We start from the raw sequence: 12,430 nt of genomic DNA on the forward strand, positions 1-12,430 counted from the left end.
AAGTTGTCTATTTTTTGGGTCTAGCGTCTAATCAACTTGCTGCAATATGAAACAAAAATCCAGCCACAGGATTATGTAGCAGTCATGAGATATGGTCAAGAACAAGATAATAAAAAAATCCTCCCCGGGGCTATGTACCCATGACGAGTCGTATATATACATAACAGACATGAAAACAAATATACATGCAAATCTTCATGTACTTCTAATAAGGCACCCGCATGTTTCAGAACAAAGCTCAATAGCCAGGCTCCGTGCTGATCCTGCTGACGCGCCGGCCATTGTTTTGCTCTCTGTCGGCAGCAAGCGTAGAGGCGAACTTACTCTTCGCGCGAAGCTGCGGTCCCTTCCAGTAGAAAACGTAGATGGGAGTCACAACCAGACAGGAAAGACAAGCCAGAATCGTCGTTGCATATTCAACATGCCACTTGTTGCCGATATTTGTGTACATAGGCGTCGCGTACATGGCCGAGATACCAGCGAGAAGATCACGCGCGAAAGCGTTACCACCCGTCGCAGAAGCGGAGTAGACACCATAGGAAGCGACCATGTAATCAACAGAGGATAGGTAGATGGCAAAGTTGGCGATACCGACACAGCCGGAGAAAATCATGGATCCGATCCAGTGAACGTTTTTCGAGTCGCCGAAGGATGTCCATGCGAAACCGAATAGACCGATAGGTTCGAGTGGTGCAAGGAAGAGCAGCCACTTGAGACGGCGCTCGGGTGGGATGGCGGCGTCACCATGTCTGAGTCGAAGCTTTTGATCACGCATGAACCACGGGAAGTAACTGAAGTAGGCGATGAAGTAGGCCGCGTTGATGGGAATAACTGCCCACGCTTGTGCGAGGGTACCGAAACCCCATCCCTGCTCGTAAACGATGGCGAAGCTCTCGAGGAAGGTGAAGATCAGAGCGTCGGAGAAACCGGACAGAAGAGATAGACAGAGGACGATGGGCTCGCGCAGAAGCATGTAGAATGGACGCGCCCAGATCCTGCCAGCTTCCTTGAGGGAGACACGGGGGCTCTTCATCTCGTTGGGTCCGTAGATATTCGGGTCTTCTCCGGTCTTGCGGCGGCGCTTGGCTTCTCTGTCCATGATAATAGTCGAACGACTCTCAGGCATGAAGAAGATGATGATTTGGGTGACTCCTCCGAAGATGAGTTGAATCCAGAAGAACCATTGCCAGTCAAGGACTAAGATCAAACATAAATGTTAGCAATAAGTCGCAAACCGGTACATAGTGACCTCGGGGGAAATGGTTGCTTACATCGCGCAATTGGTCCTCCAATCACACCACCAATACTGGTACCAATACAAGATGACAAAACGATGAATGCGAGAGGGAACTGTTGCGTTTCGGGCTCGTAGATGTCGGCAATAAGACCGAGAGTGACACTACCACCAGCAGTAGAGAGACCACCCTATATTATGTAAGTTTACCATATTACCAAGACGCTAGCTTGCCGAAGGAGAAACTAACCAATGCACGAGCGACGACAAGACTGCCCCAGTTAGGAGCAAGGGCTGCGGGGAGCTGCCAAATGTTGATCAAGAACATAGAAAGCTGGAGGATGGGCCAGCGACCGAATTCCTCGGACCAAGGAGCCCACAGCTCACAACCAATAGAATAAGTAACCAGGTAAGCCATTTGACCAGTCCGAGCATGTTGCTCGCTAATGTTAAAGGCCTCAGACAGATTTTTGACAGCAGCAGGATAAACCGAGGTATTGAAGTTCATAGAAACCTGAACGAACGCGACCGCAGCCAGATAAGTCCATTTCTTCCATCGTGGCCAGCAGTATCCCAGGATTTCATAGCAATCTGCTTCCTTCAGCTCGCGCTTTCCGTCGGCGCGTTCGCTCTCTTTTTCTCCAGCGCGGCGGAGATATCGACGGGGCCGCTAGATTCACTGTCCGTGCCATTGACAGATAGAGGTCTACTTTCGCTATGAACAGCTTCGGTGTCTTGATCTGGGGGAGACATCCTTGCGTGCGGGGGAAGGAGCAAAAGGCGTGAGAGGGAAAAGTTTTGTGGACCTTCTCCAGGTGTTATAAGTACGGAGTCCCTGGGTATGTACGGAGTATGCGCAGACTTTTTTTTTTTACTTAGGACTCCACGGGCTGAAACCGGATTTATAGTGGATCTACACTGCAGAGTGGTGGCGCCCGTGGCGTGCAACGCCGTAAAGATTAGATCTAGCGATGATAATTGCTATGATTGAAGGGTATAGGACATTTGAAGCTTTATATATATTACAACACATTCAGATAATCACAATATTGATTGTGTTTATCATATTCATAATCATCTTAATATCCTATGTGGAAATATCAAAAAAGAAAGAGAAAAAAAGACAAACGCTTATGGATTGATCTGCGGTATCCCGAGGTCCCTTCCCTTCTTGGCATTCCCCACATAGCCTGACGTCAGAGCACTCTTCTATGGTCCATACATATGTTGAATTTTGGTTATAGAAGATTCTAACGTTCGGGTGCCACTTATACTCTACCAGACCCAAACAATGAGATTTCTAGGAAGTCTTGGCTGAGCTGAGGGAATGTTGTTTTTGGCTCTTGTAAGTTGAAGTGTGTTATACACCTTACGATATATGTACAGAGTACAGACTCGATTACTATGCAGCGTATGAGGGGAAGTAGGAGGCTGAGAATAAGACATCGGGAAATTGACGTGAAAGCCACGTATGAAGTCATATCTGCTGGTTCCAAGGGTAACATGAAGTTAAGAACTACGGGGATCTCAAATAACCAATCAGGGCATATATATTCGTGTCAGCCGGGAGATCTTCGGGCATAAACTGAATTCGTTCATAATTGATGCACAGACCTCTACGAGCTCACCTCAGTTATTGAATCAGGAATCTTGAGTGATTATCACCTCTTAATCTGTGCAAGGTACATTCATAAGTGGAGGTCATTGTTGACTAAACATCGTGCTATCCCTAAGGTGGGTAGCGGTGGGCCAAAATGACATCATCATCCTGATAGGGCAAAATCCATGGATAGCGACATCGTCGGTGTGGACCAGTGCGAGCGTGGTCTCTTATTGTTGTGGCTATATCAGAACTAATAATAATAGGAAAGCCTAAAAAGGAAAAATAAACATGCCCCAAGTTTGAAACTCGATAAATAAATAAACAATGAGTCCATATTGGTTGGCAAGCTAGAAACAAATCCTTGGAGTGATACCACCTGGGTAGAACCGTGGAACTAGAAATTTGTGTGTGATAAGTGTTAGCATGTTCAAATATTCCAGATTACCAATCTAGGCAAAGGGGCAGATACTGAAAAAGGGGATGAACGAAAACAGTCAAGTTGGCCACTTCACCCGCCCGTAAGTAATGTGATGCATGTGACAAGGATATGCACTTTTTGAACGCAACATGGACTTTGCTTCACAAAATGCACGCACGCAGGGCTTACGGGATCCTCCAACCTAGGTCTTATCTACGCGCTTGCAATATTAAACTCGTTGCATCATGTCTTCTATTGCAGATTGTTGATATACCCAAGATTTTGATATTGGACCTCCCGCCAGACGCGTGCATTTTCAACATCTGTTCCGCCCTGGTCGCATGCAACCCCTGTCATACAAGGAATCTCCACGTTAGACTGTGATGAGAATAACCTTTATCACTACACATCGGGATGCTGGCTTTGGAGTGAGAAGGAACAGCTTTCTCGCCACTATATTATGTTTAGCCTAATAGACTTTAGCAGGAATGCGCACAGCGACCGAGTAATGTGCCCGGATATTCGCCAGGCTTCATCATACAAACGTCTTGGATCGATCTGCGAGTGTTGGAAACCCTCCAAAGGCAAAATTTATTTATCCCATCGCAAAGCACCGAACAAAGGAAACTTGCCAGGCCCTGCGCGGGCAGCGTTGAACCCACCTAGATGCTTTCTGGGCCGCGTTTAGCAAGACCATAACCTTCCAAACAGGCCACGTCAGTGGCACGGTTGTTCGATATATTCTCTCGCAGGCGTGAGACTTGCAATGCAATGGAAAGTGGGCCGAGCCTACAGAGCCTTCGCCTGCAGCACGTGCACACAATAAGCCAGGCGATTTCGATCTCACTTTTCTCAAATCCATTCTGATTTTGTGAAGAAAGCAATCGGTCCTAAACAGCTTAGGATAAGGATCAAGACTCGTGGAACACCACAACACCCTGTAGCTAGCCCGGAGGCTGGAATTGTCGCGCTCAACCCCGATGTGGCATTTCCGCTAGCAATTTCTTCCGGGTATTCACGGCAATGAATCTTTACGGCCCGGTCTAGTAATTCAAGCCAAATAAGCCTGATGCTCAAAGGAGCATCCAGTTTCACGAGTCCCATCCGCAGGGGAAAATCCCATTCAGAGTTGCTCGTCTTTATGGCTGTATGCTGGATAGAGCCTATGGTTGGGACGGATATATATTTGTCCAAGCCAGGAAGTGAACCAAGAATAAGAAGGGAAAGTTAGCTGAGAAGTGAGAGTTAAGAAAATCTTCAATGGCAAATACTTACTATCGTCACCATACACCTAAAATATCAATTAAAAGGAAATACAAGAACACAATTAGTTAGCAGCCTTAGACTAGGAAGATTGCCGACGCCCTATAGGGAAAAGGAGGGGAATATCTCTATGACAACCTTTCAAGTTTTTATTCGCAGGAATATTGGCGAATTCCTACTATTACTTTATGTAATTCCCTTTTTTAATTGAATTGCCCTTCAATTCTGCAACCATTTCCAATGTTCGCTATGTCGAGCGAGAAACTCATCGTTACTGAATATCTTGTCCCGAGCAGTCATATAGGAGCACTGTCACCCGGGAAGATGTACTGAAACTGAATGCCAAACAATGCACCCCTAAATACGAAGGTCCCGTTCCAGCTGGTGTAATTACTTTCATTGCCGATAATGGAGCTGGTCTGCTGAAGGTGACCTTTTCTTTAACCAGATACCTCATTTGACATGCTTAAAGCTTGGACACAAAAACTGTATGAGCCGCTGTGGGGCGAGCTGTTGGAACAAGCTGCTGCCTTGTGGCTTAGAGTGGGATAGAAAACGAAAATAAGCTTGGTATGAATTATATGCGATCACCATTTTATTCTTGAAAATCACCACAATTTCACCAATTTCCTAGATACATTGATGGATTTCGCGTGCGACCTCTTCCTCATGGCCAACCATTTTCGTTAGCAAATTTCACGTCCTGTAGTCGGAATTTCCCGCAGCTTTGGCGGAAATGTCATATTCATGACAAATTGACACCTCTCAACCTTCAGTAGCAACGTAACTACTGAAAATTTTCCAGGACAAAGCCAGGCTCGAGTACTCCGTACACCCATGTAGGTAATAATAGCCCCAAATCTTGGCGGTGATCCTTACTGGTTCAGTTGTTAGCGCATTAGAAATTTCGGTTATATGGGGCCGAATGGCGGGCGGCCCCACTCAACTCGCCCGCACATCGCCCAGGCCCCCGTATAGACCCGATATTATTGACTTACATTTAGATTCTCATCATTCCTAGAGAGGCACTCTGGGGCTGTATTTGGGTGATAGATTTTAATCCCTCTTCATATGAGGACTTGGTCTAGCATTGGATGGATAATAGCACTGGAGAGATTATAGAATGTTACAACTATCAACGTTGAGTCTGGCAAGGCTTGTCTTGACGTTTTTTTCTTGCGTCGTATCGCGCCTCTACACCGACAGTCCATATACATCCTAAGCTTTTTGTATTGATTGGTCAGTTCTATAATCCCTGCTAGCATGGTATAGTTCTGGGCCAGGCTCATTACGGAGAACTCCGTATTCCGTACTCAGGGAAGTGCCCAGGCAACATAGTAAACCGGTTGTTGTGGGGCGTAGATTATCAACAAATTCTTCGCCAAGCGTGCTACTGCTGGAGCTTTCTGAGGTTAAAAGGACACCCGTCCCCTGCCCCTCTGACTTTCTTCGGGAATTATCCCCCCATTCCCATACATATAAGTTTTTTATTTTTATTTTTATTTTTATTTTTGGTTTATTTGCATTATGGTCGAAATTCAGGACTATACAAAGGCTCTAGAGGTCCTCAAGGAGTATCCTGGGGACGGTCTCCACGTCGATACTCTCCTTGACTCGGATAGTCATGGAGCCTTGACCTACAATGACTTTCTCATTTTGCCCGGTTCTATCAGTAAGGCAACCAACCATGGTTGAGTGGGAGTTGTCTCTAATCTTCTGAATAGCTTTCCCAGCATCTGATGTTTCTTTGGAAACAAAAGTAACCCGGCGTTTCACCATCAAGGCCCCTCTCCTGTCTTCTCCCATGGACACTGTGACCGAACACAACATGGCCATCCATATGGCTCTTCTGGGTGGTTTGGGTGTTATCCACAATAACTGCCCGCCAGACGAGCAGGCCGAGATGGTGAGGAAAGTGAAACGCTATGAAAATGGCTTCATCCAGGACCCTATTGTTCTGTCCCCGGATACGACAGTCGGAGAGGCAAAGGAACTGAAGACTAAATGGGGATTTGGCGGGTTCCCCGTGACTGGTTAGTTGAATTTCTCCTGGGACTTTGTCTTTTATGCTTTGTTTTGTTTGGTAGTTCTTACCTTATCCCGTTCACAGAAAAGGGAACCCTCCATTCGAAGCTTCTCGGCATCGTCACTAGCAGAGACATCCAGTTCCACAGGAACCCCGAGGATCCAGTCACGGCTGTTATGGCGACAGACCTCGTCACCGCACCGGCAGGTACCACCCTCACCGAAGCCAACGAGGTCCTCCGGAGTTCGAAGAAGGGCAAGCTGCCAATCGTGGATAAGGATGGATCCCTGATTTCCCTACTCTCCCGAAGTGACTTGATGAAAAACATTCACTATCCTCTTGCATCGAAGCTCCCATCCAAGCAGCTACTCTGCGCTGCGGCCGTGAGCACCCACGATGCGGATAAGGTCCGTCTCCAGAAACTCGTCGACGCGGGTCTGGATATTGTCGTCGTGGATAGCAGCCAGGGCCACAGCAAGTTCCAGATTGCCATGATCAAATACATCAAGCAAATCTTCCCCGATATCGACGTTATCGCGGGTAACATTGTTACCCGGGAGCAAGCCGCAGCGCTGATTGCTGCAGGTGCAGATGGTCTACGAATTGGCATGGGTAGTGGCTCGGCGTGCATCACGCAAGAAGTCATGGCCGCTGGTCGTCCTCAGGCTGCCGCCGTGCGCAGTGTGTCTGCTTTTGCCGCTCGGTTTGGTGTTCCTACCATTGCTGACGGTGGTGTCCAGAACCTGGGCCACATTGTGAAAGGACTTGCGCTAGGTGCCTCAGCAGTTATGATGGGAAGCTTGCTTGCCGGTACTACCGAGTCTCCTGGTGAGTACTTTGTGAGCCGCGAAGGACAGTTGGTCAAGGCCTTCCGTGGTATGGGCAGTATTGCTGTCATGGAGGACAAGAGCAAGAGTGGCGCTGGCAATAATGCCGGTGCTTCGCGGTACTTCTCTGAGAATGATAAGGTCAAGGTTGCACAGGGTGTTGCGGGCTCCGTGATTGATCGTGGCTCTATTACTCAGTTTGTCCCTTACCTTGTTGCTGGTGTGCAGCATTCTCTCCAGGATATCGGTGTCCAGAACCTTGATGCCCTGCGTGACGGGGTGAACAAGGGATCGGTTCGCTTTGAGATGAGAAGCGCGAGTGCACAGACTGAGGGTAATGTCCATGGCTTACACACTCATGAGAAGAAGTTGTACTCTTCTTGAATATGGGAACTCTCTTTTCCTCGCATATTGCCTGGATTTCCTCCTGTCTCATAAATTACCAAAAGTCAAAATTTAGTCAATACACTCATATATATCTACGTTTTGTAAATTTATTATCTTCTAAAGACCTTTGAAAATGGGAGCTACGAGAACTCTTCATGCGTGATGCACGCCGAGCCACTACCCATGTAAGTGCCCTATATATTAAAGGAATTGGAGTTGTCGCCAACACGCCTCCACGCACAAATTACGGCCAATGAATTTACGAAACTAGACCCGGAATAAATGGAGCTCCCCTCAATCCAGATGAGCAGGAGATTCACGAGGAAAGCGGGTCTGGGGAGCGCTATACTAGTCATGCTCTACATAATGAACGAGAGAAAAACTCGTCAGACGAGTGAAGTGCCCTGATTAATACTTCGGATAGTAGTTGCCTGGAACGATTCAGGTTAATAAATGTACTAGTAGCTTTGATGGTATAATTGAACCGTACTCTATTAGTACGCATTACCAATCGCTTATTTTTGGATGCTTTAGTATTTAATCCCCCTTAATTAACGAGTGAAAGTTAGTAAATATAGATACGGGTGGACAATACGTTTTATTCTATTTTAAGAAGAAGAGAAATAATCGATGGCATGTCCATGATTATGGTCGCTATTAATTCGAATTACGGTATAATTTCCCCTTGTTTGATCTATAGAATAAGGAGAGAGATCGCCTAGAAAGTCTTTCTGAACTACACTATGTGTCTATTCGATTGCCTTCTCTCGCAATGGATGTTCCCACTCAACCGATGCCAAGAAGGGTTCGTCAACATGAATATAATTCAGTACCAACGATTTCCGAATCTCTTTGGCGGCAAGTGAGTTCAGCGTCCAGGTCAATAACCAATCGTAAGATAGAACATATCGACTCATAAAGTAAGAGAACCAATTTGCCCAGGCATGCATGCGGGAGAGGTAAAGAGACTGATCCCCGTCGGACTTCACAGGAGCTGATCGGGTCTGCTGGTAGTCTGCGAACATCTTACCCAGAGTGAGTAGATCCGGCAAATCGGCCTCGGATCTCGTTTCCAGTATCTCATGAAGTCGGTTGCACAGGGCCACCACATCCTGGATCCCATTGTTAAGGCCGCGTCCCGCGTTAGGCGTGAATTTATGACAAGCATCTCCAGTCAAAACTATTCGGCCCCAACTCCAATGCTTCAGGATGCCTTCCTCCAAATTTGCCATACCATCGGTCAGACGAGTATCATACACGTCCTTGACCTTTAATTTGTCGGTCACCGGGAAATCAGCAAATTTAGCTGCAAAGGCTTGTCGATCTTCCTCGGTATAGTCCATGCGGGACGTCGTCGGCTCAGACAGTCTCTCGTAAAGAAATATCCAACCCCTTTCCCGACCAGCTAAGAACATGGTTGACATATCCTGGGACTGTGTATCAGTGGCTTGTCCACAGTCGCCGACCCGAGGAAAGCTGCACCACATGCATTTGTAGAGAGCCGGGAAGGGAACAGCCGCATCCCAATCACGCTTAGGGTCTTCCTCCAGCGCTTGTTCGCGCATTATTCGACGAGTCTTGCTGTGTACGCCGTCTGCCCCAATGACAATAGATCCGTCGTAGGTGCTTCCATCGGTGCAAGTCACACGCACTCCGGTCTCATCGGATTCAATGGAATCAACCTTCTTGTTTAGAAGGTAGCGACCCTTCGCCACTGTGGGCAAGCTCTCGAACAGAGTTTCAATGAGCTGGGCGCGATGAAATGCGACTGGTGCAGTCCCGTGGCTGATAAGAGGTGATTAGCATATATCTCTTTCCACAAAAATATGAGAACCATAGAGCGGATTCCTTATCAAATACACCATGGGAGGCTTACTTCTTTTTCAACACTTGGAAGATTGCTTGAGAGCTAACAAATTCATGTCCGTCTCGTGTCATAGACTGGGTGTGCTGAAGCTCTCCTCCTATCTTCAACAGTCGTTCCAGAACTCCCAACTGATGCATGATTCTGAGACTTGGCGAAGATAACACAAGACTGGCACCTTGGTCTATAACTGCAGAGCTCCTAGATTCAAGGATTATGAAATCGATACCCGCGTGATGAAGGGCATGGGCGGCGGTTAGACCGACGGGGCCACCGCCGACGACAATCACTTTGAATGATTTAGGTACCATTGTGTTGACTTATATTTTTAGTGTACGAGACCAAAGGGCGTGAGAAGAAAATTGTATAGAATAATGTACATCACGAACGATCCTTGTTATTTGGACAAGGCTTTATAGTTGTTGTTTTTTTTTGGCTTTTCTTTTTACTTTCAAATATACTTTTATAGATCCACAGGGCCAACGGACCTCGGGAAGAAACATATCCGGTTTACTCAGCGGAGGTACCCGCACCACCCTGTCTTCAGGGCTACCTATGTGTAGGTAGCACGTCAGCGTCAGACTCCGCTGAGTCATCAACTAACGCCCCTTTTAGTGGGGCTATGCATCAGAATCGTGATCATAAATATATACGTGCCTAATAATCAGACTCGTTCTTGCAGGCGACAATTGTCATTGGACCTTAGAACCCGGCCATTTCAGAACCTGAGACATCGGGAGGAGTCACGTCCCCCTCCCGGTGGCTTAACTTTTGGTTACTATATACAGACGTCAATAAGGTTTAGTCTCCACCTTGGCCATGCCATGTTCGTACCTATTTCCGCCTAGTAAAGGCTGTACTCTTCGGAACTTTCTTATCCGACCTCTTGGAATGGGAGAGTTATTCAAGAAGACGGATAAGGTGGCTACAATTTAGTTAAGGCATACAGGAAGAGCCGTGAAAACGCCCACCTTGACATACTATGATGAGGTCCGAGGAAATGAACTGATATTTCAGTGGTGTAGTGACTTCATCGTCTAGTATGGCAGATTTGACGGGGTAGCCAGGTGGCATAGTAAGATCTTCAGAACTTTTAACGATCATATTTGCTAGACCGAGATCATCACAAATACGCTTAGACGGGCCTTCGTCGAACTCTGGCACGGTCATCTCTGGAATCAAAGATTCTAAACCCTTTAGCAATCTATATCGTAATAAAGCAGCTGTCTCTCCAGCGACCGAATTTGATTGATTTTGGGGCTATTGCCAGTCTTTCCCTAGAACATAATGGAGGTATTGCCAAGTGGTGGGGGATTCCTGCCTATAATATAAATGTGACAAACTATAAATATATTCGGAGTCTCGGGATATATAAATCCCAAAATTTTTTAAGCCTCCTGTCCGTAAGATATCATGAGCTTTCCAGGTGAGCGTACGTGTAGACACAACAAAATTGGTAGTTATTGCAGGTAAGCTACCAATCCGGAGAAAAAAGTCGATCTTGAATAGTTGAAGCATGATATTGGCCATCTGCCTGTATACCATTTCCATTGTATCATTAGAGATATCATCTTTTAGCACCCGTGAGCCATTTGAAATCAGAATGTCTTTGAGATATTTACCGTCGATGAAGATTATCAGTATGAATGGGCCTAAATCGAGGGGGTTCATATCGGCTACACCCTGGACCCAAACTTCTAGGACAGGTAGAGCAATTTCCTTGCGTATAAGATAGAGAGCCTCATTTTCCATGGGAACCTTTTCGTTTGCATTTCTGTGAGAAACACTGATAACCCGAGGGAAGCAAAGTGGCAGAGCGGTGCTATCTTCAAACAAAACCTTTTGGACAGGATTGTAAGACCCGATCAGAAAAATTAACATCTAGACGGCAGCTCATTTGCTGAGGGTGCAAACTTGAAGCTCAGGCGCAAAGGCTTCCATCAGAGCGGGCATTTACAACCTTTTCAAACCATATCTCTTCTGCCTCGCGTAGAATATCAATACGTTTATTATATCCCCTTGTGAAAGAGGTGAGATGTGAGAAGTGTGAAATGCAGAGGTGTGTGGATGGAAGAATGCGGCCATCTTGATTTGCACCCTGTTCTCTCCATGGCTCTCTTCCTCTCCCTGTCTGCTCCTCTTCAGCCTTTTGAGATTTATCGTTAAAAACTTCGTTCCACTAACTCCGGATAATTGCACTCAAGTTCGATTTTCTAATTGGCAGCTACCCATACCCCGGGCCCGCGTATAATGTGGGGTTTAAGAGGAAGTTCTTACCCTGCCGACCATGGGTCATCATGCACTAAGATAGACGGTAGATATGACAGCATCACTATTTTAACCACATAGCTGTCTGCATCTTAACATTCTCTCCGGCAAACAAGACAGTACATACGACCATAGGGTGTGGAAAACAGGGCTTCCCGTCCGCTCAGCCGTACTTAAGCCACACGCCGGTGAGTTAGTAGTTGGGTGGGTGACCACCAGCGAATCCTCACTGTTGTATGTTTTTGTTTTTGTTCTTTCGTTTGACTATTTATCGTAGAATTTTACTTTGTTAAATTGGGAAAGCCCCAGATGTATGCTGCATGCATGTAGCCTGGGAATGCCACAACGAGATGCATACGATATAAAATATTATATGTGCGGAGAAGAATTAAAAATCGTTCTAAACCCAATTATGGTATTGAAAATTATATGGAATATTTACATATGTATCTACGTAGATGTATCTCCTCTATCCTGACTAGTTGATCATCAACCCTAAATCCTCTATCCTCACAACCACCAGTACCCCCGGTACTTCTG

The 12,430-nt window shown here is 46.4% G+C and overlaps 5 protein-coding genes across 5 annotated transcripts; 1 reads left to right on the top strand and 4 right to left on the bottom strand.

Annotated features, from left to right (window-relative positions):
• Positions 1-238: 238 nt before the first annotated feature.
• N7487_011468 (uncharacterized protein) lies at positions 239-1,987 on the bottom strand (the record flags this gene model as incomplete). The annotated part of the gene is made up of 4 exons (XM_056879198.1): positions 239-1,197; positions 1,272-1,425; positions 1,485-1,904; positions 1,931-1,987. The coding sequence occupies 4 exons, from the start codon at positions 1,985-1,987 to the stop codon at positions 239-241; spliced, it is 1,590 nt and encodes a 529-aa protein (XP_056724517.1).
• Positions 1,988-6,045: 4,058 nt separating this feature from the next.
• N7487_011469 (uncharacterized protein) lies at positions 6,046-7,755 on the top strand (the record flags this gene model as incomplete). The annotated part of the gene is made up of 3 exons (XM_056879199.1): positions 6,046-6,190; positions 6,243-6,551; positions 6,629-7,755. The coding sequence occupies 3 exons, from the start codon at positions 6,046-6,048 to the stop codon at positions 7,753-7,755; spliced, it is 1,581 nt and encodes a 526-aa protein (XP_056724518.1).
• Positions 7,756-8,507: 752 nt separating this feature from the next.
• Positions 8,508-9,933, bottom strand: N7487_011470 (FAD-dependent oxidoreductase; the record flags this gene model as incomplete). Its single annotated transcript, XM_056879200.1, has 2 exons — positions 8,508-9,543; positions 9,635-9,933. 2 exons carry the CDS (start codon positions 9,931-9,933, stop codon positions 8,508-8,510), a joined length of 1,335 nt encoding a protein of 444 aa, XP_056724519.1.
• A 621-nt stretch (positions 9,934-10,554) lies between these two features.
• On the bottom strand, positions 10,555-10,792 carry N7487_011471 (uncharacterized protein; the record flags this gene model as incomplete). Its single annotated transcript, XM_056879201.1, has 2 exons — positions 10,555-10,602; positions 10,652-10,792. The coding sequence occupies 2 exons, from the start codon at positions 10,790-10,792 to the stop codon at positions 10,555-10,557; spliced, it is 189 nt and encodes a 62-aa protein (XP_056724520.1).
• A 751-nt stretch (positions 10,793-11,543) lies between these two features.
• On the bottom strand, positions 11,544-11,911 carry N7487_011472 (uncharacterized protein; the record flags this gene model as incomplete). The annotated part of the gene is made up of 2 exons (XM_056879202.1): positions 11,544-11,768; positions 11,900-11,911. 2 exons carry the CDS (start codon positions 11,909-11,911, stop codon positions 11,544-11,546), a joined length of 237 nt encoding a protein of 78 aa, XP_056724521.1.
• Positions 11,912-12,430: the final 519 nt, after the last annotated feature.

Source organism: Penicillium crustosum, assembly GCF_028827405.1.
Source record: "Penicillium crustosum strain IBT 35664 chromosome Unknown utg000005l_segment0_segment0, whole genome shotgun sequence".
Taxonomy (NCBI): domain Eukaryota; kingdom Fungi; phylum Ascomycota; class Eurotiomycetes; order Eurotiales; family Aspergillaceae; genus Penicillium; species Penicillium crustosum.